General features: G+C 36.2%; 3 protein-coding genes across 4 annotated transcripts; 1 reads left to right on the top strand and 2 right to left on the bottom strand.

Moving 5' to 3' along the window:
* The first annotated feature begins 3,796 nt into the window (after positions 1 to 3,796).
* On the top strand, positions 3,797 to 8,423 carry LOC145903927 (voltage-gated hydrogen channel 1-like). The gene is made up of 6 exons (XM_082992118.1): positions 3,797 to 6,141; positions 7,097 to 7,278; positions 7,342 to 7,506; positions 7,625 to 7,802; positions 7,888 to 8,007; positions 8,063 to 8,423. Exons 1-6 carry the CDS (start codon positions 5,784 to 5,786, stop codon positions 8,191 to 8,193), a joined length of 1,134 nt encoding a protein of 377 aa, XP_082848244.1. The 5' UTR covers positions 3,797 to 5,783; the 3' UTR covers positions 8,194 to 8,423.
* Positions 8,213 to 11,104, bottom strand: LOC145903928 (signal peptide peptidase-like). The gene is made up of 11 exons (XM_082992119.1): positions 10,873 to 11,104; positions 10,418 to 10,516; positions 10,217 to 10,299; positions 10,002 to 10,090; positions 9,845 to 9,930; positions 9,681 to 9,780; positions 8,904 to 8,987; positions 8,764 to 8,847; positions 8,668 to 8,704; positions 8,419 to 8,607; positions 8,213 to 8,353 (listed from the first exon to the last, which is right to left on the bottom strand). The coding sequence occupies exons 1-11, from the start codon at positions 11,086 to 11,088 to the stop codon at positions 8,293 to 8,295; spliced, it is 1,128 nt and encodes a 375-aa protein (XP_082848245.1). The 5' UTR covers positions 11,089 to 11,104; the 3' UTR covers positions 8,213 to 8,292.
* Positions 11,105 to 20,429: 9,325 nt separating this feature from the next.
* Positions 20,430 to 23,781, bottom strand: LOC145901399 (COP9 signalosome complex subunit 5-like). 2 transcript variants are annotated; one of them, XM_082989063.1, is made up of 9 exons: positions 23,663 to 23,781; positions 23,518 to 23,600; positions 23,340 to 23,448; positions 23,156 to 23,285; positions 22,792 to 22,866; positions 22,505 to 22,620; positions 22,249 to 22,446; positions 21,817 to 21,965; positions 20,430 to 21,158 (listed from the first exon to the last, which is right to left on the bottom strand). In XM_082989063.1, exons 1-9 carry the CDS (start codon positions 23,717 to 23,719, stop codon positions 21,077 to 21,079), a joined length of 999 nt encoding a protein of 332 aa, XP_082845189.1. In that variant the 5' UTR covers positions 23,720 to 23,781; the 3' UTR covers positions 20,430 to 21,076. The 2 variants fall into 2 exon arrangements, with proteins under 2 accessions (XP_082845189.1, XP_082845188.1); XM_082989062.1 differs by having other exon boundaries at positions 20,432 to 21,158; positions 22,788 to 22,866; positions 23,160 to 23,285.
* Positions 23,782 to 24,101: the final 320 nt, after the last annotated feature.

The raw sequence follows: 24,101 nt of genomic DNA, 5'->3' as shown, positions 1-24,101 counted from the left end.
AACAACGCGGTGACCCCAAGTTGAGAAAGATAAATTATATATAGACAGACGAAGCTTTGAAACAACACTACCACATGATGTGCTTGTTATTGAGTGTTATTGTGAAGCAACCCATAATCAAGCCAAAACGGCTAATCAATTATCAGTGAATCCAATATTGTTCGTCGCGACACCGTGGCTAGTTTTCAAGTGAATCGCATAGGTAGACTATAACCCAAGTAATAAAAACGAAATGTCCAGCCTTCTGCGCGAAACATACTAAGAAAGCCTTTTAACTTTTAGGAAAAAATTGCAATAGGTCTAACTTACACGTACTGACCTTGCGTTGTGCCGCAAATGCTCGGTGAATCTTTCCACATACATCATTCGCGGGAGAAGAGTGGGTTTAAATTGTCATAGGCCAGGAATTTTTATGACATTTCAAACTTTGGTTGTATCCCAAAACTGTTTGCCGTAATATCGATCGAGGACAACACACTGTTCACCTAAAAATGGGACACCATTTTGTTTGTGAGAAACTGGCAATTTGCCCTGCATCTACCATAATGAATATGTTTGGGACTCAAAAATTGGTCGACGTGACTGACATAAATCTTCAGAATGAAAGAGGCTTGTTATTTTTGGCGAGAAGATGGTGCTCGTGCATTGGCGAGGGGGCGGCACATGGAAATCAAGAAATTAACACATGCTTATCGGAGTGAACAATCGAAAACACATAAAAAAAATCCGTCCCTGATTTATATTCTGCGGAAGCCCATGTGTTCGTGGTATTCAGACTAAACCAGTTTTGGGCAGATAATAGGAGGTATATATTCCACTCGAACTGGGAGTAACTTAGTTAGACTTTATATAGGAGGAGCATCTATGGTGACGCAAAGTACCGAAGTTGGTAGCGACTTTTGGAAAGCTTGATGTACGTGCTTACTTATGGTTATAAATTGAAAGTTGGATCATAACGATGAAAAAAATTATTGTAGAAATATCAATATTTTTTCATGTATTTAAATTTTCAAATATTTTGATATCGTTTAAAAGGGTTAAAGCTCGTAGAATGCTCTGCTTTAAAATTTCAGCGGACGAATCTTGTTTTCGTAACTTATGGCATAATACACATATCATATTCGTAGCCAATTATAAATATTTTTTTTTCATAATTAGCCCATGAACTTCTACGTGTGAAAAAATCCTGCCGCTACCTCGTAAGGTTGTCGCGTAACCTGCGTTCAAATTTTGTTAACTGGCGACTCATTCTGGCAGAATCCGAATATGTTTCTTCGAAAAAAGCAATCCGCATCAATGATCACCATTTCACGAGATGGTTTATAAGATACGAACGTGTTTGTTCTGTCTATAAATCACAGTACGTCTAATTATTTAAACCAAAAACAAACTAGACAGTTAGTACGCACAAATTAATGGCAGCAAATCCCACGTTTTTGGGTCAGTCACATTCAACAACGTGCCAAAATACTTTCCGCCCACTATATTTTTTTTTAAATCTCTGTATCTGTCAAGAATCTAGTGCTGATTAACGGGAAACAATTAAAATCGCTACAAACCCTAGGTTTTCTATCAGAATGACTGTGTTTGAGTATCGCTATTCCCATGAAAATGAAAGATTTGGGGGTTATGAAGAAAATTCTGTATACCTTGTATTTGCCTCCAATGTGTACACCAATTGATTGTCAAGAATCTAGTGTTGCTTTTTGTACACATGAAAAGGTAGTTAAAGGGATTAGTGCTCACTGCTTATATTTCTATTTCACACATAAATGATGGGCGTGCCATAAAACATAATGTTAAACCCTCTGCTTGTTTAATGGATGAGTATCAACTATTTACCCTCTCTGCATACAGATGGCCACTGTTGCACCTACTTTGGTGCCCAACGGATGACGGTGTGATTGTATAGTCACTACAAAGAGGAAGTCTTTGCTTGGCCGTTTGGTCACAGCAAAGTAGTCTGAAAGTCACACCAGTTGCACTGATGATTGAGACCTAAACGGTCGAAACAGTGGCCATCTGTCTGCAGTTTACACAATTCAGACGTGACAGATTGGTTGAATGGATAGATGGATTATAGTTCAAAGTTTTCAATGACGATTTCGTTTTGATTTGTTGTGTATGAGGACACTTATGTTATTTACATTGAAATTTTACGCTGTTATTAGCATTTTGCTGATAATATTTGAACGCAAAGAAAACTTTACAGTTATTTGTGAGTGCATGTTTATTTGATAAAGCATGGACGCATTACGGAAAACGAAATTGGTCTGCATTACCTACAAAATATAATGGATTTGCAAAAAAGTGCCAGCCATGCCAGATAATGTCGACTTGAATCTGCAATGTTTTTGAAAAAAACAATTAAAGCACACAAACTACCCAATAAGACTCTTAACAGCAAAATAAAACGGACGACTTTAACGTCAAAAACTGTAAAATATCTTGATCAGAAGCCCCCAACAAAATAAATCGGAGAAAGAAATACACCAAATCGAATAAAAACAAGGTATGTGAAGGGTCGCGGTTAGTTTGTCGGAAGATTTTGAAGGAATTGCATCACCGCGAACCCAATATCAAACCTGTCCAGAAAGTCCCGGTGAGAAAACATGCTGCCTGCAGGTCCTGTCGGAACAAAACCGAGATTTGTGCTGGTCGATGAGACCATCACATTGTGATCTGTAGATTGAAAACCATGATCTGTGTATTTGTGGAAAGAGACGCAAATATATAGGGATACATCAAAGACGAGACAGAAACGAAGATATAATTGCTGCGATTACGCGATAAAGGAGACTTAGAAGAAGTAGCGCAAGTTGAAAGACGTAACGCAAGCGAGATAACCAGCGATGGCGTCAGAAGGACGGGTGTAAATGTAAAAGAGTATAAAGGGATTTCAAAAGACCAAGTTTAAACAAAATATCAATAAATATTCGAAATACGACAAGCTAATGTTTATCTCAAAAGATTCAAGCCAGTGTGGGCGAACAAAAATAATTTATTACGTTTTCGAGAAAAAAACAAGGTGTAGATTTTTCTTTGATTATGTTACCCTAAATTGCAAAATGATCATCATTTTCGGTGGTTAAATATTTCTGCGAAAAACTGGTCTAACACCATACAAATGCATTACGTTTTTAGGAAACGAATGAATCACATTCAGGTGAAAAAATTCTGCGTGGACTTATATGTCACAAATGGTAATTATAAGTGACCTGCAGGTGCGATTGCCGATTTAAATTGATGTCCCGTTAATCAGCACTAGATTCTTGACAGATACAGAAATTAAAAAAAAAATTATAGCGGGCGGAAAGTATGTTGGCACGCGGTTGAATGTGACGTACCCTGTGTTTGAAGTCATTCTGATGGAATACCTGGGATTTGTACCAATTTTATTTGTTGTCCGTTACTCAGCACTAGATTCTTGACAGATACAGAAATTTTAAAAAAATTATAGGGGTCGGGAAGTATTTTGGCACGCGGTTGAATGTGACGTAGCCCCCTAGCAAAACACGCAAAATCCAAATGATTCTGAGCAAAAACTTGAGAATTTGCGATGAGCACTTGTATGTGATGAACTTCCAGAAAAATTCTTGTTGAAATTTTGAAGCTTTTTGTAATTTAAATTCAGAATAAACACATATGTATCCGATGAACATCTCGGTTAACTGTATTCACTGATGCGAAACTCTTTTAGCGAAGAAACATATTCGGATTCTGCCAGAATGAATGACAACAGTGATTTTTTTTATCAACTAGCTTCCCCTTTGGTGTTAACTTCCACTTTCAGCTTACATTTAGGTTTAAGATAATGAGCAACAGTTAGTCTAGGCAACGTACAATCGTCAAACACAGTTGTCCGGATTGGGTGACGTTCCGGATTGTCCGAAGATTTTGTGTAGTTAGTGTGATGTGATATATTCATGGTCCTGATTTGCATCAACAATGGACCTTACGTCACAATGCTGCAGGTAAACTGGTAAAGATTAGTTGTAAATGCATTGGTTTAGATAGGAGTACTTCAATAAAACGCGTGTAGCTGTGGTAAATCATTTTGTGGGAAATTTTTTTTGTTTGGGCAAAGCAAAAATTCTCGAAGAATGTAAGTACCAAGCACGAAAAACATAAATTAGGTGAGGAAAATCGTCTGGAATTAACAGCAACTAGCACTTCTGGTAGCTACATTGCATTGATAAGGCGGTGCACATTACTATCTTGTTAGTGGGAAAAATTGCAGCATATCAAACAAAAGACTCTCAAAGAAAACAAAAGAAATCAAATAATAATCGCATTCTCCTAATTCTCAAGGTCACTTTCAAAAAGTTCTACAAAACATCTTAACATTTATGAAATTTTCCTAGCTAAGTTGCACTAACAAAAAACGTATCAGATGAGCCTTAGTGTCCATTTGTGTCAGTTTTGAGACGATCAAGACTTATTTGCCACAGTAAAAATGCACACAACAGCCAAGTTACTAGTTGCCGTTAATTCCAGATGTTTTTCTTCACCTAGGCATAAATATGCGTTTTTGGGGCTTATTACTTACATTCTTTGGCAATTTCTGCTTTGTGTCTTAATATTTTTACCACAAAAGGTTTTAGGGCTGCACTACATGCGTTTTAGTGAATAATCCTCATCTAAACCAATGCATTTTTAGCCAATCTTTACCTGCAGCATTGTGGAGTCAGACCCATGGTTGACACGAAGTCAGAACCATGAATTAGTAGAAGTCATCTTATTCCAACACAGCTATGACATATTTGTGACCTGAAAATCAAAAAAGCAAAGCAGGTATATTTCAAATCAAAAGCACAGATTCCTCAAAATTTTTAGGCAAAGGTACTGTTATGTCATATGTGCAGCACTATGCCAGTCAGTTAGTCCAGTGGTATACAACCGAAATGCAATGTTGGGCCAATATTAATGTTGCTTTTCCAAGAGGCTGCACAGTAAATTACAACAGTCACTTTATTATTATCAGTGCATGACACATAGAATTAATATTTTTTTAATGAGAAAGTCGGTTTGTTGTGTTGGTATTTTACAAACTGCCTCTGCAATACTTAAGTTTCAGTGATTATGTTGTCATATAAGTGCATGTAGTTAACATGTTTAATATCAAAATTACACATCATATCCCTTTTGAATCACTGGTAACATAACTCTTTTCCTCTTTTTGACATGATAGTTTTAACGACATTCATGTAATCAGAAGCACAAATTTCTTCACTAGGCCGTGGGTTAGACATCAATGAGTTAGTCAATACAATATTGTCAGGCAGTGGTTTTCAAATGTATTTTAGGGTCATGGCACATAAAGTCAGTGAATTTGGCCCTGTCCACACAGCACACAGTTTGAGAAACCCTGTTGTCAAAAACAAACAAAAATGTAAGTGGTTGTATGTAACCAATTGGTGAGTAAATCAACAAATGCAAGATTGAAGCAGAAAAGTCTACCCAAATCATATTACTGTATGTAACCTATAAGTAGTAATGTTTATTGTACTTTTGTGTGTATCAGACCAAGCGCCAGATAAACCAAATCCGGATTGTGCGAGTTCCACTGTATTTCTATAATATGTGTGCCATTTAAATTTCATGCAGTTTTATAAAACTGATGATGTTTAGTGCAGGTTGTATAAAATTGTAGGTTGTAGTAGGAACTATAGCAATCAGAATGAATTTTGATATATTGGTAATTTGGTGTATTATTTGCCAGTTAACCACAGTGCTTGCATGTACAGTGTTTCCTCCACAGTTTAGATGATACATTTTAATTTATGTCATTTAAGCGTGACAAAGAAACAATGTCTTGTGAACATCTAAACAATTGCAACAAAAGCAATCAACTACATAATCCAAATTATGCAAGTGTTAGATGCACCCAACCCAAGCCCTCTGTGATTAAACTGCAGCCAAACAACACTTGTCATACTGAAAATCTGTCATGTAATTTGGTTGACCATCCTTTTATTCAGCTTGACAGCTTGCAATCAGTGAATGATCAACCCCTGCTTTTAACGAACTATTCCTATGAAGAGCATTTTGTGAATCAAAACAATAATAAAAACCCTGTGATTACTAAAGTTCAGAATACCCAAAATGATAATTCTGCTGATTGCCCATCACAAACGCAAGGTTGGTTCAAAAATAACATTTACTTAATACAATTATATATTCAATATATGATATTTAAAGTGATTGTAATGTTAACAGGAATGTTAATAGTGATTATGACAACACAAAAAACAGTCATTTTTGATAAACATTTAATATTGTTGCATTGTCTAGAGTTACCAAATGTTAAGTTGGTTAGTATGATACAGGGTTGCAGAAGAGAATTGCATTTTGTCGCTATATTGTTTTTACATAGAAAAACTTTACTTGAGTTTAAATTTTTATAGTGAACAATTGATTGGTGATGCTGTCAAGCATATTATCACTACAAAATGACTTCTGGAAAAAATATTCATAAACACCAACATATTAGTTGCTATGCAGCAACATTCATCAGGATGTACCAATGTAAATGTGCAAAAAGCAGTGTGGTCAAATGTTGAGGCACAAACTGTGAAAAACACAAGGGTAGAAAAAGTAGAAGGATAAGAAAAAAACCAACAGCAACCATGAAAGCGCTCCATTTATCAGTATTTCAATGACCACAAGGTGCAGAAGTTCGAAGCAAGTGCTGGTACACTGGGGGAAATTATTTGTTTTTTGTCATTGAGTGATGATGCATACGCATGAATGTTTACCGTCTCCAAACACATTCTCTTGTACTTGTCAGTTTCTCGGTCCAAAATTACTGTTTTTATAAATTCCACCATGTCTGCAAGAGAGCTGTTTTTTCAGCCTTGATCCTTGCACACCTTCTTTAAACGATTCATTACTGATGCTGCCTGGCATATTTTTGCACATTTATATGGTACATCCTGAAGAAGGCTGCTGCATGGGCAACCAAAAGATTGGTGTTTATAAATATTACTGCCAGAAGAGCTGTCTTATAGTGATTGTGTTAAAAGTATGTGGTGAATGTTTACATGTTCTTTCTCGGTGTGTTTAATTGATTCACATAGCCTTTTTTTGCCATTAGCATCAAAGAAAGGCCAGAGAAACATCTTGGGAATGTTTCAGTATATGAAATTTGAGCATCGAAAAGGAGAAAGCGATGGGGATGTCACTGTTGAGCCACAAGATTTACCTTCTGTTGAAGATGGCGAGGATTTGACAACTCGACAAAAATTAATGCATATTTTGCATTCAAAACCTGTGCATGTAATAAAAAAAAATAATTTGCTTTGAACAGCTTTACAATATATACTGTTTGTATTTATTCAGATAATCATTATTGTTTTGGTTATTGTTGATTGCTTTCTTGTAATATTTGAGCTATTGATTGATCTTGGAGTTATTACATTCAATCCTGAAAACCCACTCCCAGGCATTTTCCATGGTTTTTCAATAGCAATACTAAGTGTTTTCATGATTGAAATTATGCTCAAGGTAAATATAAATAGTAGTAGTTATATGATTTCAGGATGTTACTTAATAAGTAAAGATTGTTCCCAAATCTTTGAATCCTTGCCCTGAAAATTTGACTTAATATTTGTGTTTACAACAGCTGTATGCAGATCATCGCCATTTTATTCGACACAAAGTTGAAGTTCTTGATGCTGTAGTAGTTGTCATTTCTTTTGCTGTTGATGTTGCTCTTGTATTTTTTGAGGACAGTGAAGCTTTGGCTGCACTTGGACTACTAGTAATTTTGCGGCTTTGGAGAATATTTAGAATTGTGAATGGTTAGTACCCTGCAGTATTTGGTTTGTGTATTTTCAAACTATTGTTTGTACTTAAAATTCAGTTGACCAACTCGCCTCATTACAGGAATTATTGTGACAGTGAAGACAAAGGCTGATGAGCGTGTCCATGCAATGAAAGAGAAGATAGCAGCAATTGAGAACTTGTATGAAGAAGCAACCCAACAACTGAAAAAGCAGGAGGAGGGTAGGATGCAAATCAAGTGGAAATTTATTACTTCATTATCTATTGTTGCTTTTAGACATTAAAACATTGAGGAAACTTCTTCAGGACCACAATGTAGATTTGAATGAAGAAACTTTATTGGGTGATAAACCTAACCCACAAGAAGGTGATACTGTACATGTTAACATCGAGTCCACAACAGTTTAATCCAAATGTTCTTTTGCCATCATCACAAGAGACACCCATGCATGAACCTGTTCCATTCAATACAATCACACAAAATAAACAAAAACTGCAAGCAATGTTTTATTGCACTTTTTTTCCATTTTCTTTATCAGTGTCTTCCCAACTTTTTTCATCTGTATACCTGTGATTTTTACATAAATTTAAATTTATTGTGTGTTTTACTATGTAAAGAAATGTGGTACAGACTTGAACATTTTTTCCCAATCTCCTTTTATGTATGCCACTAAGAGAGGAATTCCAATGCAAGATGGTACAAGGTATAGCAGGGCCGGTTGTGGATGCTTAAAAACAACCATGACAACAATGGTTGCAATAAGTCCCACAAAGTAAGCAAAAAATCCAGCATAAAAGTAGGTCCGAGTGTCTCTTTTTAAACTGCCAGTAAAACACACTTTAGGGATCAGTTAATAACAACTTTTGCACTACACCTACTACCTTGCATCAAATCTTAGAAGCAAAGCAATGAAGATGCCTAAAAAAGAAATTTGTGCAAAATGTGTACTAAAATGTAAAAAAAAATTAAGCATTTACCTGGAATCACTATATCTCCCAGACCCAACATTGCGAAATGTTTGCCAAATATTCCTTGCTCAATAAAATCTTGAGGGAAGACCACTGAATACACATAATCACTGATCACCTACACTGAATGCGTTAATCATTTTTCTTACCTTTTATTGGGGCATTAAAGTTCTTTGCCACTGTGATCATAACATTGGTCCCAAACACCCAAAAAACATCATAGAAAAACAAACCTAAAAGATACATTCTCAACAAACACATACAAGCATGAATTTGCAACATTATCTCAATAAGCAAAACCACAGAATCTGCAATCCATAGGTTAGGTCCATCCCTCGTTTTCGCATTCTGATCATAAATGGTTGCTTGACAGGTGCGTCTTATATCATTTTGGAAAAAGGGGCAACATTTGCAGAAAAATTTAGTTGATAAGAATCCATTATGTTTTATGCAAGGCCCGTTCACCCTTCACACCAGAGGTTCTTAAACTGGAGGTGTGGAAGGTTGTCAAAGGGGCGCAAAAGTTTTTAGAATACCTGTCTAGCAACCAATCAGTGATTTATTCATTTTTCAAATATTTTACAGAACTGTAAAAACCAAATATAATCGGCACTATTGCCATTTCTGTGTACAGAAACCTTATGAAAAAATTAGGCAAGGATTTGGCTGTATGTCTGTAAACATGACAAATACTCCTCTTAAATTCAATTTAGCTACACTGTGGCACAATAATGGTTATTTCGGTTTACAATACCCATTGGCACAGCAAAATGTACATAAACATAAAATGGTTTATTTGAAATGTTTTTCTAATATTTACAGAAGAAGTGACGATGTATACTTAAAAGGCAACATATGAATGACATCATATAAATTGGATCCCATTTAAAGGTTTATATACAGTAAGATTTAATTCGCATACTAACCACCAAGCAAAATACATCCAGTTGCTACACTGTTTAGCTGCAGAAGTTCAACTCCATTCATGGCAAAAGCAATTCCAATTAAGTTGTTGGCAATCCAGTGCTAAAAAGTTTTTTTTATGAAATCTGTTACTTTCATAAAAATCTGCCAATTCACAATTCATCACCTTTTGTACTCCATACCACCCAGCAACAATGGCACAAGTAGTCAATGTAATCAAATCTATTCTGTCAAATGACCAATCCAATATTGCTATGCACATAATGAAAACTGGCCGTAACATCAATAAAAAAAGAAGAACCCAACAAGCATCAAATAAATACCATTCTTAGTTTCTTCATCTCCCTCAGTAAGATGTAAATGATAAGGAGAATTTGGAAACGCACATGGAACAAAATGCCTCACAAGTGGTCTAAAATGCACAAAAATAAGTTTTGTTGGCAAGGAAAACAACCAGTAAGAAAGATTCATGTTTACATCAAACTTTTGAGGACAAGTATTTTTATTTGTTAAATTTATAATTGTTTCTTCAACTCACCCAGCTATATGAGCCATAGCAAACATCCCCAAAAAGAAGAAATATAGTCCAATAATAATGTCAATATACTGCTGTGAGAAAATCTAGAAACAAATCAGTTGTATTTAAAGCAAGTTTCAGTTGTAAGAAAACTATTAAAGGTACCATGGACATCCTGTTTTTATATAAACAATAAACAAAATATATCTACTTTTATCTTGCCTTAAAGAAAATGTATATGCTCAACAACATTCCGCTAGCAATTATTGGAAACTTCAAGGCGTCTGTTTTTGAAATTGTCTCGGGTTTCTCACCAGTCACCTATAAAGTACACATATAAACGTAAGAAATAAAACTAGTGATTTATGACTGCTTTCCTAGACTTTGTTACAAAAAAGTTTTTTATAGTTAATGTCAAGATAAAGGTTTAAGTTTGGTTTTGAACTTATATTACTCTAGGCTATATGAACAAGCTTTTGCATAAAACTGAAAATAATTATCACTTATCTGTAGTGTGCAAAGAATGCCTTTAGCTAAATATTTATCACCTAATTTTTTGCATGGATTATAGTAAATTTTCACAACACAACTTTTCATAATAAACTGTTTGTAAAAACGATTTAATAATATATTTGTAAACAGTTCAATATGTTCTTGGTAGGATCAAGTAAACTAACCTGTTGTGTTTTCAAATATTTTACAGATCTGTAAGAACCAACTATAATCGGCACTATTGCCATGAACACCAAGCTTGAGTAAGCCAGTGCTTGACCTTGCGGTGTGGCCTTAAATGTTTCATTTACTGCACTGAATGTTTCATTAATCAAGCCATCCAAGTTTTCCAAACCTTGATCTTGGACTTTTTCAACGTTTTCTAATGTTTGTGAACTCATTTTGTAATATTAGTTATAATCTGAAATAAATTTCAATATTAATTGCAAATATCACAAAACATTTATTACTGGCACTTTACACCGTATCTCATTCCCAAAAATAAGATACTACGTGGCTGGCTGGCTGACTACTCGGGCAAATATTTGTCACGTGGCCTGGACAACTATAATCGGGGTTTCCCTCATGACGGAACGAATAAAAGCCAAAATAACAACAATATTTGTAAATTGTATTTATTGTGCATCTCTGTGAAAAATTTGGTTTCTATCTACCAATCCGTCGTTTCTATCTAGCCTATATATTTCATTCTGAAACTACAATGGTAAATTATAAATTATATTTAGTGCTATTGTAGCACCACACGCATGTTTCCTGACCTAATTCTGACCACCACGCATGTTTCCCAAACACACACACTAGAACGCTAGACGGAAAGGGTGCAGGCGGTGTTAAGCTTTCCTGCAAGAACTCTCACAGTTGTATGCATCCTGCTGGACAACACACATTTTTTCACTCTTCGTCATAAAACGTGATTTTTCGTAATCGCGTGGCACGGTTTTTACAATTAATTCGCTAGTTTCAGTTATAGCAGCCGACCGAACTAACTTAGAACGCTGCACTATTCGTGCTGCCAGGCATAACCTTATAAGAAATGTTCTTCTGGTACCTAAGTAACGAGATTTTTTTATTGCATCCAGCACCATCTGGTGAGACTTCCTCAGGGACAGGTTATCATAACCCGTAACTTAGGTGCCAGAAGAACAAGTTGCATAAATGATATTGGTTAACGGCACTTTCCACACAATGGTATTTTGCAGTCACCATTACCGATCCTTATCTCACCATTACCGATCCCCATCTCACTATTGCGCTTAAATGGTTTTGAGGCAAATTGAAAAGACCTCTTGAGGCCCAACCCTGAATATACTTAGGCCTACATCGATGTAATTTACTCAAATAAATTTGCAAATTTACAGGCCAAGGGCGAAGGACGAAGGGCGTTTGAATGACTTTCTTTGTATATTTATCGTGATATAATATAAAATTTAGATGGCCAGACGTTGCATGTTGCCGGACATGTCTGCATTTTATTGGCGAAATCTACGCCCGGGAGAAAAATGGCAAAAATACCCAAATATCTGAAAATTTAAACACAGAAAGTGTTGGATACCCAACGGATCGACTTGCACGAAAGGTACCGCGAAGTGGAAATCTGTGTTCGTTGTGAATTAACATAACATTCTGCTGTAGTTGCGACACTCGGAACTCTAAAAAGGTTATTATCCAAATAAAGGTCATCCAAATAATGATTAAAATTTTGAAATTAAATTTTGTAAGGTTTCTAAAATAAGTCAGTCTGGGATTGTGCTTGGACAGATATAGTAATCCTTTACATTACGATGAAATTTTGTGAAAAATATCGCCTATTTACCTTTATGTAAAGTTTAGCCTATTGGTATATATGCACTCAATTTATTGGCCTGTACTTTTTATGACATAATTACATGGTGGCGCTAAAAAAAGTATACCATTTTATTTTTTATTGTTACAAACGTACGAAGCAAACAACAAAACAATGTGCACCAGTATACTGATTCAGAATGTCCTGACTGCAACCTTGTTGTCAGGCCCCACAAGAGGAGATGCTTCACACCATAGCATAATAACCAATTCTAGAGTGTGGTTCAATTGAATCCTATTCTATCGTATTCCGAAATCAAAATCCGTACCCACGTAATGTGATAAAGGTTGCAAGAAATTTATAAACCACATCCTTTCATATATTCGAATCTTTGATTACAAATATCGTAATCATTACCATTCTATTGTAAAGAAAAACCGAGAAGAGGCGAGCTTTATTGAAAAGAAACTTCAGCACGGTAATTGAAAGCAAGGTGAAAATGAAGCCAATAAGTTTACATACTGTTCACCAATTATGGAGTACGTACTTACTGTGTCCAAATATTTAAAAAGATAGCGTCACAAAATTAAAGAAATCAAAACGCATAAAACAAGAACACAACAATAATATCCATTAAAATATAAATTTACATAAAAAAACATTGTACCAAGCAGGTGAAATAATGAAACCTCCCCACCCTATCGATGCACTCCCGTGCAGACTCATTGGGAATATCGCTGAGTGGGGCGGCGATTTGCGCGAAGGCGACTGACGATTGGCATCGCAAGCGTTCGGGTTTCGCACAGTTCCTTTGTCTCCGGTAACGGCAATCCACGTCACCATCTGTACCGTGGGATCTTCGGTGGGTGACAATGTCCTAACCCCTCTTCCGCAGCTGGTCATCCTTCTGTCTGGTCCGCCCGTTTCTCACGTGTTTGTTTGAGGCGATTGTAAAGAACGACTTTGCGTTGTCCTTCTTCGTTCTCGATCTCAGACGTCACGGCCGACTTAACGACCTCAAGTGTGTCCGACCGAGAATCCCCGTCTATGTGCAAAACGCGGATTATTTCCAGAAAAATAATTCTTCAACACGTTTCCTCTGAGCGGACGTCTGTCCGCTCACTAATCGACATGGAGTCGATAATCTTACTTGCTCGTAAGCCGTCGGCCTTTATGGTTCGCTGCGCTGCTGCCACAAATTTTCGTCGAACAAATTTGCTAAAAATACTGGAACAGGCGCTTGCGACGTTATAGTTACATAGGTTCCGCCCAGCAAACCATTTTGGAGTGTTAAATCGTGGTTTTTCTTAATTATCGTGGTTTTCTTAAAATATGCTTCAAACTAGGGATATTTACTAGGGGATTCCCATATGAATGAACCAACAACGCGTACCTCTAAAAATGGCATGCCAGGATCGTTACGTCTTCTTTGAGTTGTACATCTGTTCGTTTACATGGGAATGGGAAAGAAAGTAGAGCAGCGGAACCCGCTCCAACGTAGAACAACATTTTCTTGTGACATAGTTGGAAACCATTGCTCTGGATGAAGTACATGCCAAAAATGCATTTTTCCTGAATATAGCGTGTTACGTACATTTTTTGTGATAAGCGCAAAGCGAAACCCGCAAATTCCCGCGCGAACATCAACAGAGGCGTTTAGATACTCTGATTTCATCATTTTCATCCCATTATGTGTAGCTTTAAATGACTCCATACGCGACGATTTAATACACTTGGGTTGCTCCAGTATCTACAAAAGGCATGGATCATAGGTTCCCAACCGTTTATCACCAATTTACCCCCTCGCACCGGCAGCCTTTAAAGACAAAATTTACCCCATTTTTTAACATACCAATTTTGCCAAAATGGTTATGGCAAACATAGGTTTTGAAATACATACCCGAACTAAATTGTATCAAACTTAAAAACACTGAGCGAGGCAAAGAATGTAAAATAAATGTAAAAATAACTAATGATTTGCGAAGATATAACCGTTCCAAAACTACGACGTACAGTGAAAAGTTTTCAAATTTCTTACTTACAAAATTTACCCCCAATGCATATATTGACTTATAAGTCAAATTTAACCCCAATTACCCCAATTTGCCTGTTTGGAAACCGTTGGCATGGATGATGACGATTCCCTACTATGTGAAAAAAAGCCACTGCAATGAAGCGTGGTCAGTACGCAGCACAACCATTCGGGCCAACAAGAAATGGCAAAAATGCTTGACAAAGTAAACAATTGTTAGCAACTCTCTATATGTGGCACAACAGGGTCGTTCAGATTTGTTTAGTGTTTGACTGGCATAAGCTATGACCCGTCCCTTGCCGTTGACGAGCTGCGACAACACGCCACCTAAATCCATTCCACAGGCTTCTGTGTCCAAAATAAAGGGATCAGTGCGTGTAGGATAACTGAGAACAGGGGAAGTGACAAATATTTGTTTCAATAAATTAAAAGCCTCTTGACACTGGAAAGTCCATGCAAGAGTCACTTTGTCCCGCGTAAGAGCAGTTCATGGGTCTGCAATGGTTGCCAAATGCTGAATCTTCGACATGGCGTACTTCTTTAACTGACATCGGGGTCTTCCACTCCTTAATCGAGCTGGTTTTTGCCGGATCGCAGCTAACGCCACTGTCAGTTACAATGTGGCCCAAAAACTTCGTGGATTTGGCGAACATTTGCAATTTTAGGCAAAGGACAGACCTCTTTGCGAGTAACTTCATTAAGTTTTCGGCAATCCACATAGAAACGGTACGTTCCAAATATCTAAATGAAAGATTGATTTTTTTCCCCATTTTCAATTTGTGGCTTAATGTTTAGGCTACATTTATACAATTTATGCATGACCAGTTGTTTTCTGATTCGTAAGACGACATTAACCTAACAATATTGCAAATCCACCAAGATTTTTCACCAATGCAACAACCAAAGCATTTTATCCCAAATGCGTAGAAAGTTTGTGCAAAATCCATGCAATTCGAAATACCACCACTTGACTAGCTGACAAAAAACGCCTCCATATTACACGAACATATTGAAATATCCACTAGCAATTGTACACATTCCACTGCAATATAGACAACCGTACATTAATTATTTCTTTAAGATGTTTAGTACAAATACAAATTTCCAGAAACAGACTATAGGACATCATAAATTATATCTCTGTTTGTCAGCGTAACTTGCGATTTTGAACGACAAATGTAGTGAAAATACTTATACTAGCGCACCTAACATTACCTTTAACATTTACGTGCAGCTTACATGAATTTGTTAAAATCTTCGCATGCGCTTATAATCAAATAAATATCGTGTGCTTCTCGGTTTGCAATACATAGGCTACATTTGTTTTTTTCGTCGTTTGTGAACAATTTATTTCCAAGTCATCATACAACTTTGGTACGGCACAAGTTTGATCAACCAAAATTTTTCGACTAACAGTTCTCTTTTTCCACTGTCCACGGACTCGCTTTAAGGCCCTATCTCACATTTAAATCCTAAAAAATAAGTTTTGGAGGTCAATTTTCTTCATGTTCCTGGTGACAGTTTCTTTTGATAATCGCTGGGACTTATGACCCATCACCCATGGACTATTATTACTTAACAGTAAAAAAATGATTGCAGCAGCATTAAGACAGTATACTGAAGGCCCCATATCAGTATTAAATCCCAAAAGTCAAGTTTTGAAGGCCATCAGCATTAACACCATACTGAGTGATTTGCTTTTTTGCCCACAACAATTCCTGTGGTCGGTGACCCGTGAAGATCTATTGGTTGGTATTTGCCAAAGTTTAGTGTTAGAAAAGAGCAGTTTTGCAGTACTAAACTGATAGATATAGTAATTAGTTGTGTATTTAATGATAAATACACTTGCAACTGTGACAAGGAGCATCTGCAATACATCAAAAGAATGTATAGCATGGCACCGCATTTCGCTTAACAGTTATGTTAGAATAGCGTAGTTATGCAGCACCAAACATGAGTATACGTAGATTAAAGATATGTGTTTAACAAACATGTTAAAAATGTGATTAGAAATGTTTGTTTGAAAGCCTGAAAGTGAAAGGAATCGTATTACAAATGTGGTACTTCTTAATTATGTGCGTGAAACCTTGGTGTTAACCAACCTATTATGTAAGATAGGGGCAGTTAAGCACCTCCGTAATATAGTTATGAGCTGTTTTTACAAATTCACTGAAATTATTGTGGGAAGAAGACAGGCGTTTGGAGAATCCCCATATAAGGGCATGGCACCCCATATATGGGCATGGCACCATAGAAATCATAGTACAAATATGAATCCGTACTTATAAATTGTGTGCGTGAAACCTTGGTGTTAACCAACCTATTATGCAAGAATAGGGCTGTTAAGCACCTCCTTAATGTAGTTATGAATTGCTTTTACAAATTGACATTATTGTGAGAAGAGGACAGGCGCTTGGAGAATTTCCTTTTTAAGAGCATGGCACCCCATATAAGGGAATGGCACCATAGAAATCATAGCATGGCAGCAACATGGAACGTATATATGCTTGCAAAGATGCATTTACAGAAATATTATGTAGAACAGTTAGGCAATGAATAATCGACTATTTAGCTGACAAGATTGTTGTGAATCCTACCATAGCTGCACTGCACTGGTGAGACCCATTGGGTTGAAACAGTGACCCTTTCTGCAGCTCAGAGCTCACTATAAAAAACATAAACATAATGCGAACTTTTAGTGTTACAAAAGGGTAGTTATGCAATACCAACGAGACGCTAGTCGACAATTTTTTTGTTTCCAGTCGACAAAACTTTGAACGCAAATAACTTTTCGCACAATATGCATGGAATGGCATGTAGTTTCATAAAATATTAAAAATTAAAAAAAATCCAACGATTTATATAACGAATATTAATGTACATTGTCATATATCGGTCATAACTAGTTTTATCGAACCGCGGCCACGACTATTTATACAACGTTGGAATCTACATTAAAAACCCTTTCTAACCATACCAAACTTGTCTAATTGTCGCACCTGAATGTACGTCTACTGATCAAATATTATTCATAACCGTCATCAAAAATACACTGTTTCGTTTATAAGTCTTTTTTTTCAGATGCGATAATTAGACAAGTTTGGTATGGTTGGAAAGGGTTTTTAATGTAGTTTCCAACGGTGGCTGTGAAAAGACTTATAAACGAAACAGTGTATTTTTTTTATGACGGTTATGAATAATATTCGATCAGTAGGCGTTCTTTCAGGTGCGATAATTAGACAAGTTTGATATGGTTAGAAAGGGGTTTTAATGTAGATTCCAACGTTGTATAAATAGTCGTTTTACAGGCAAATTGCTTCAAGGATGTTTTGTTAAATCTTTGTAAACATGAGTAGACCTATCCTGTGTGATTATGTCATTATATTATTCCCCTATAAATTGTATTCTTGTTAAAAATTAGAAGGTAACTCGTGTCACCAAACATTAGTTGTTATTTTGGCATACATGTTGACGGTAGTTAATGATAAAGTGTGGAACCTAACATTTCGTCTGCTTGTGGAAAACCCTCACTGAGGTGACACAGCTAAGGGCCTGATGCTAATAGCGATCTGAGCAAGGTCGCAGATGCACACACTACGCTACATTGTTTCCCTTTAGGAAAAATCCTTGCACATTTTTAGTTAAGGGTTATGGTCAGTTGAAGCATGAAACTTATAATTTACTTGATTAGTGTATGAAGTTTTGGTCCACATTTTTTGTGTGACATGAATAACTCTTTTTTCTTTGTTTTTATTTTTCAGCACAGCAATTTGAAGTCTGAACTCTAAGAGGTCCCGAATCCTTGTGAGAGAACACCAAACATTGCAATCAATGAAAACCTTAACGCAAACTTGTGTTTTGTGATGTTTTGTGTCGATTTTGGAATTGATTGCGATAATATTTTGGTGTGGTTTTAAATTGATAATGAAACGTTCATAAGTAGCGAACACAGTGTAATATTAATATGAAATACGATGCTGAACGTTAATATTGGCATCGTTTATACGAGACCTATTTCCCACATACAGAAGGACAACTCAAATGTGTCTAACAATAATTATCAATAAAAGATATAAAATGCTGTAGCCTGTTGGTCCGCCCTAACATGCGTATATATGCTTTTAATGGGCCATATTGGCTTGCTGCATTCATTAGATCCATTTTCGTGTTGAACTGCTGCCATTCGTTTGAGCCATCTTAATAAAAGATTGTTTATAACTAATAAGTGTCAGATAAACAGAGATTTGGAAGAACACAACAATAATCTGTTTCCATGGAAAATATACTTTTATTAAAACACCGGTATGAAAATGATAAATTCCATGACCAATTCACATGGCACAATTAACTATTGATGTATCAGGAACGACCACATGTTGGAAAGCCTCGCTACCTGTAATTTGTAACAGAAGTTATTAAAGTTTGCATCTGTGTGCACAACTGGGCATGCAGCAAAACACAACATTTCATTGATAACCATATAGATAAACCCATTTAGGCCGCATATCAGTATTAAATCCCAAAAATCTAGTTTTGAAGGCTATCACCATTAATACCCATACTGAGTGATTTGCTTTTTTGCCAACAACAATTCCTGTGGTCAGTGACCCATGAAGATCTACTGGTACTATTCATGGAGAAAAAAAATTGATTGCAGCTGCATCCGCCAAAACACAGCAAGGATCTGAGGAGCCTCCAGGAGGATCTTTTGTCCTATAGGACCTATATGGGTATTAGATTGGAGAAATCCTGTGTTCAAGCCCTCGGCTGTTATGCATCTAGCGACTGTTCCGCTTGTTTAACTAAACCATTTTTTCGGACACTAATTTCGATCAAACTTTGTAGATATGAAATGGATCTTTCATAAAATCACAAATGATTGGACACTTAAACGATTCATTTTTCCACAAATACAGCCTGATTTTTTTGCTCCATTTTCAACATAATTTTCAGCAGCACCCACCAGCAAGTTACTACCTAATTGGAATAGCCCAAAACCCCACTAAAACTGCCCCAAACACCCTAAAATTCGCCATGACAACAGCACGCACATGTGCCCTCATTCAACCGTAAATTTAACTTAATTGCGTCACTGCTTTGCTTGGTGATGCATGAATTTCCATTTTGACACAGGTCTACACGGTGGGCATTTCCCAGCACCAAAACCAATATGCGTCCTACAGGATAGCAAAAACAGTCCCAGGGGGCAACCAAAGCAACTTTCCTGTGACATTTTTTTTGCCATTGCGTAGAAAAGGGTTAGGGCCAACATTAAATTGCAAATTGGATGAGGTTTTTGAGATTCATTTGTTCGCAAAACCATCTTACATTTTTTTGCAGCCCATTTAGCTAAAATAATGACTGATCGGGGGCCGAAATGACCCCTAGGGGGTGCTTTAAGCAACTATCTTGCAACTAATTTTCACCTTACTGCGTAGCCAAGAGGCGGGCCTAACATAAAATCACAAATTAAGGTATACTTCTGTGATTCAATTTTGAGCTACATCCCCTTGAACATTTTGATGGTTTTTCAACTTAACTTTTCACAGCACCCTGCACCAAACGTCTGACTGACTGGGAAGAGCAAAAAATGCACTAAACACGCTGAAAATCGCCCTGGCTACACCATGTGACTTCTTGTTCATTCAACCAGAAAATTGACCCCAATGCATCACCGGTTGCCTTGTGACGAAACTGAGACTCTCTATGATGCAGGGTACAAGACGGGCATTTCCCGCGGGCAAAACTATTTTAATAGAATTACTGATATGCGGTCAACTATTCAACAAACGCACCTTGCAACCCTAGCCTAAAGTTATTGTTACAGCTTGTTTTTGTTGAAACAAACTTTCCTACACTGATGAAATGCCCTAATGTTTAGTGCAAATGGCAACTGCAGACTGTATTGTCGATTTAGCATACAGTGGATTCAATAAGTAGGACAAAAAGAAAACACACAAAGATGCCATCCGTGCCATGTTGGTGCCACGTGGGACAAATTTGGTGCCATGCGTGCCACGTGGCCCGTGAACATTTTGATGCTTTTTCAACTAACTTTTTCACAGCACCCAGCACCAAATGACTAGCTCACTGAGATGGGCAAGAAATGCACCAAACACGCAACAATAATCTAACTTTCGCAGCGGTAAAAATGCGACTTTGATCAGCTGTATCTCAGAAACCAGTCGCCGTATCAAGCTACTTTTTTCGCCAAAATGTTTTAAAATTATGAACATATCTTAGTTTAATTATTAAAATGGGGGGGGGGGGGGAGGGGGGCATTCAACCAAAACACTGGCATACATGCATAACCTTTGTATTGTTATACACAATTATACTCTGTTACACAGGAGTTCAAAAGAGCATTTCCCGACCAAGAAACTCTCTTCCATAGAAATACAGCTTTAAAGTTGCAATTGCAACAACATTTACGGACCTACTTTTATTAACAACTGAATTTCCACTTTTACTTAGGTATATATTGCAATACATTTAAACTTTTCTGCAGAGAAAAATAATGTTACTGCAAGTGGTTTTTATCCCCAAAACCATTTCAGTTTGTTTGTTTGTTGAAAAGGTGACTTTTGATAACTTGGGACATCAAACCATGAATTGCTTCGATGGACAACTTTTCACTGAAAAAAAGTTTTACAACCATGTATTGCATCGATTGACAATGTTTTCACTGTAAAATAAGTAGCAAAAAAAATTGATCTATTCATAGATTGCAGAAAATCATATATGTGCCTAAATTGATATGTAGGTCACCAAAATGTTATTATTTGTGTTATTATGTGACAAGATAACACAATGGAGGGCACAAGGTTATGGTCTGTTACAGAGGTCATTGGCTACATTACTTATTAAAATTATATATTTAATACAATTTATAACTATGACTGTCAACTTGACAGTGTGAACTACAATTTACATGCAAGTCTGGAAAACACAAATTGTGAAATAAACATTATATAAAGAGACCTGCCCATATTGTTATTAACACTGTCATGTTAAAATAAGACGTTTCGACAAAAACTTATGTCATCATCAGTTTGACTTTAAGTTTTTGTCAAAACATCTTATTTTAACATGACAGTGTTAATAACAATATGGGCCAGTCTCTTTATACTCAGAATTATGAGAAAACCCGTGAGTTGTGTTTATAACATTATATACTTTTCAAAATTAAGAAATGGTGAATGCAGAAACATAAAGTATAGACAGTATTTTTAGAAAGCCCAGAGACATCATGTTCTAATGTTGCAAACAAGTTACGTACATATCTAAAAATACCTGTCTTTTGCGGCTTTTGTTAATTTATCCTCTGTTTTTTTGTCATGAAGATCAAATGTATAACTACTGCCACTTCTTGTCAATTGTGTTTCAGCTTGTTCCAATTTTTCTGACAAATCCACAACCTGGCCAGTCATATACTCCGAATTCTAAAAATATAAGTTTTTTACACAAAACATTTACAACTAAACCTAAAATAAACCAACATGTGGGCTTAATAAACTAGACCTAAACCAACATAAAAATACAAACAACAACTAATAAAGGTATTCACATTTTCTAAGACGTTCTCAAAATAAGCCCACATGCCATTTTGACATTAAAACCAATTGCATGACTAGCTTGGTATTGGTATGGATGCCTTGTGTTGCGCCCCCTGCACTACTGAATACATTTAAAAAAGAGATTTGAAACTAGAGAAACTTCACTTACTGTCAACAAGCTGGAAGAACTTAATGTAGAAACCCAATACTTGTTCCATAAACTCTCCAGTAGTCTTTTATCCAAAGCAGACTTAAAGTATGACATATCCAAAGAATAGTATTGTTTGCAATGCACACCAAAATCCTCAATTTTATTCAAGGGAATTGTTTGGTATTCATCTGGTCCATCATCTGGAGGTTTGTATCCCTATGTTGCATAACAAATTATTCATTACAAATTACTATAGTTTTGCAGTTGACAGGACCTTTGGATATGTCCGAAAAGCTCCAATGTTAACTTTTCCAGCACTTATTGTACGTGTTGGATCAATAACAATTGCCAAAAACGGTTCTTGGAATTGTTGGTTAAGAAGTTGTGTCCCTATAAAAATAGTGATCCTTTTCTTCATTGATCATTACAGCATACTTTTAGCAGCATTCCAAACTATATTTATTAGTAGCATTTTTTTAGTTGTTGATGCATTGCACTAAAAAACAACATTGCCTGAATCTCAGTCAGATTATTTGCACATTAATATGTAAACTTGCCCACGTCTATTCCGGAAAGCCAGCATCCATAACCAGGATGACTGTGATACCATCCAATTGCATTTTCTAACCTGCCCACCTGCAAGAATAAAAGTATATATATTTGTTCCTTTTCAGAAGCCAAATTAATTTTTTGTGAATCGGGTACATACTATTAGTAAGTCAGTAAAATGACTTATACTTAACTCGAATTTTACCTAATATAAAAGTGTGACGTGCTTTATTTAAACAGTGTTTGGCTTAAAAGAGAACTGATATAAACAAATGTGTGACCAAAAGGTGATAGAATATGTTTATGTTCAAACAGTTACATTGCAAAAAAGTGCAGTATGTTTGAATCATGCAAGTAGTAATCAGTCCAAACATACCTACTTGTTTAGCACTGTCAATGTAGGCAGCCATGTACTCATAAGCAGCAGCTTGGGCATTTACTCTAGTTTCAGTTCCTTCAACTGGAAGTGCAAAAGCATCCATCACAATCATATTTTCTCCATCCACCTATTTGTAAATGATATGGTTGCAGTGTTGTTTTGCAAAAGGAATTTGTTGTACCTTTCCAAGCATTAATCCCATGACTTCAAGATTCCCACCGGATCTTGCATGCATCACCATTTTCAGCAGTGCTAATGCTGAAACTTTGCAGTTTTTGAAATAATGAGGACTACAAATAGGAGGACAAATTGAAATTGTTTATAAAAAACTGTATACCCTAAATAGTATCAACACATACTCTTTAATCCACGGCTTTGCTGCCAGCATGTCTTGCTGGGATTGGTGTTCATATTTGTAAATATCATCAGCATTTGAGATGTTCTGAACAAAGTGCAAGTTTATGAAGCAGCACTTCCAAGTTACAACCCATTTAAATTATTAACCTCAACATTATTTTGCATCTCCCAAGTTTTCAATGCAACTGATGCACCTTGCGACATTTTTATTTTACCAAGATACTAGTTTTACCATGTTTCTGATCAAAAAATTCAAATTGTTGTTTTGGCAAAATAAAGAAAAAATTACATAAGCGTTAGCGTTCCTTATGACATGCCACAAATTTTATTATTTCACAGCGCATCTGAGAGTTCACAAAAATGATGGCAATTCCATTATAAGGTAGGCCTATGTGACTAAATTGTATTGACGTTTTAAACACATAATATTTTCTAAAACTCGCTGTGTACGTAGAGCAAAGCACAAATGTAACCACAGAAATACAGAATACCAAAACACTATTGTCAATCTGGCGAAATAAAAAAAAAGAAATTTAAAAAAAGCGTTCCGCATCACTTACCACAACATTCACATAATATTTTTAAT

This window comes from Ascidia mentula, chromosome 5 (assembly GCF_947561715.1).
Source record: "Ascidia mentula chromosome 5, kaAscMent1.1, whole genome shotgun sequence".
Classification (NCBI taxonomy): domain Eukaryota; kingdom Metazoa; phylum Chordata; class Ascidiacea; order Phlebobranchia; family Ascidiidae; genus Ascidia; species Ascidia mentula.
Note: the sequence above shows the minus strand (reverse complement) of the source record. Positions and strands in the feature narration are given on the sequence as shown.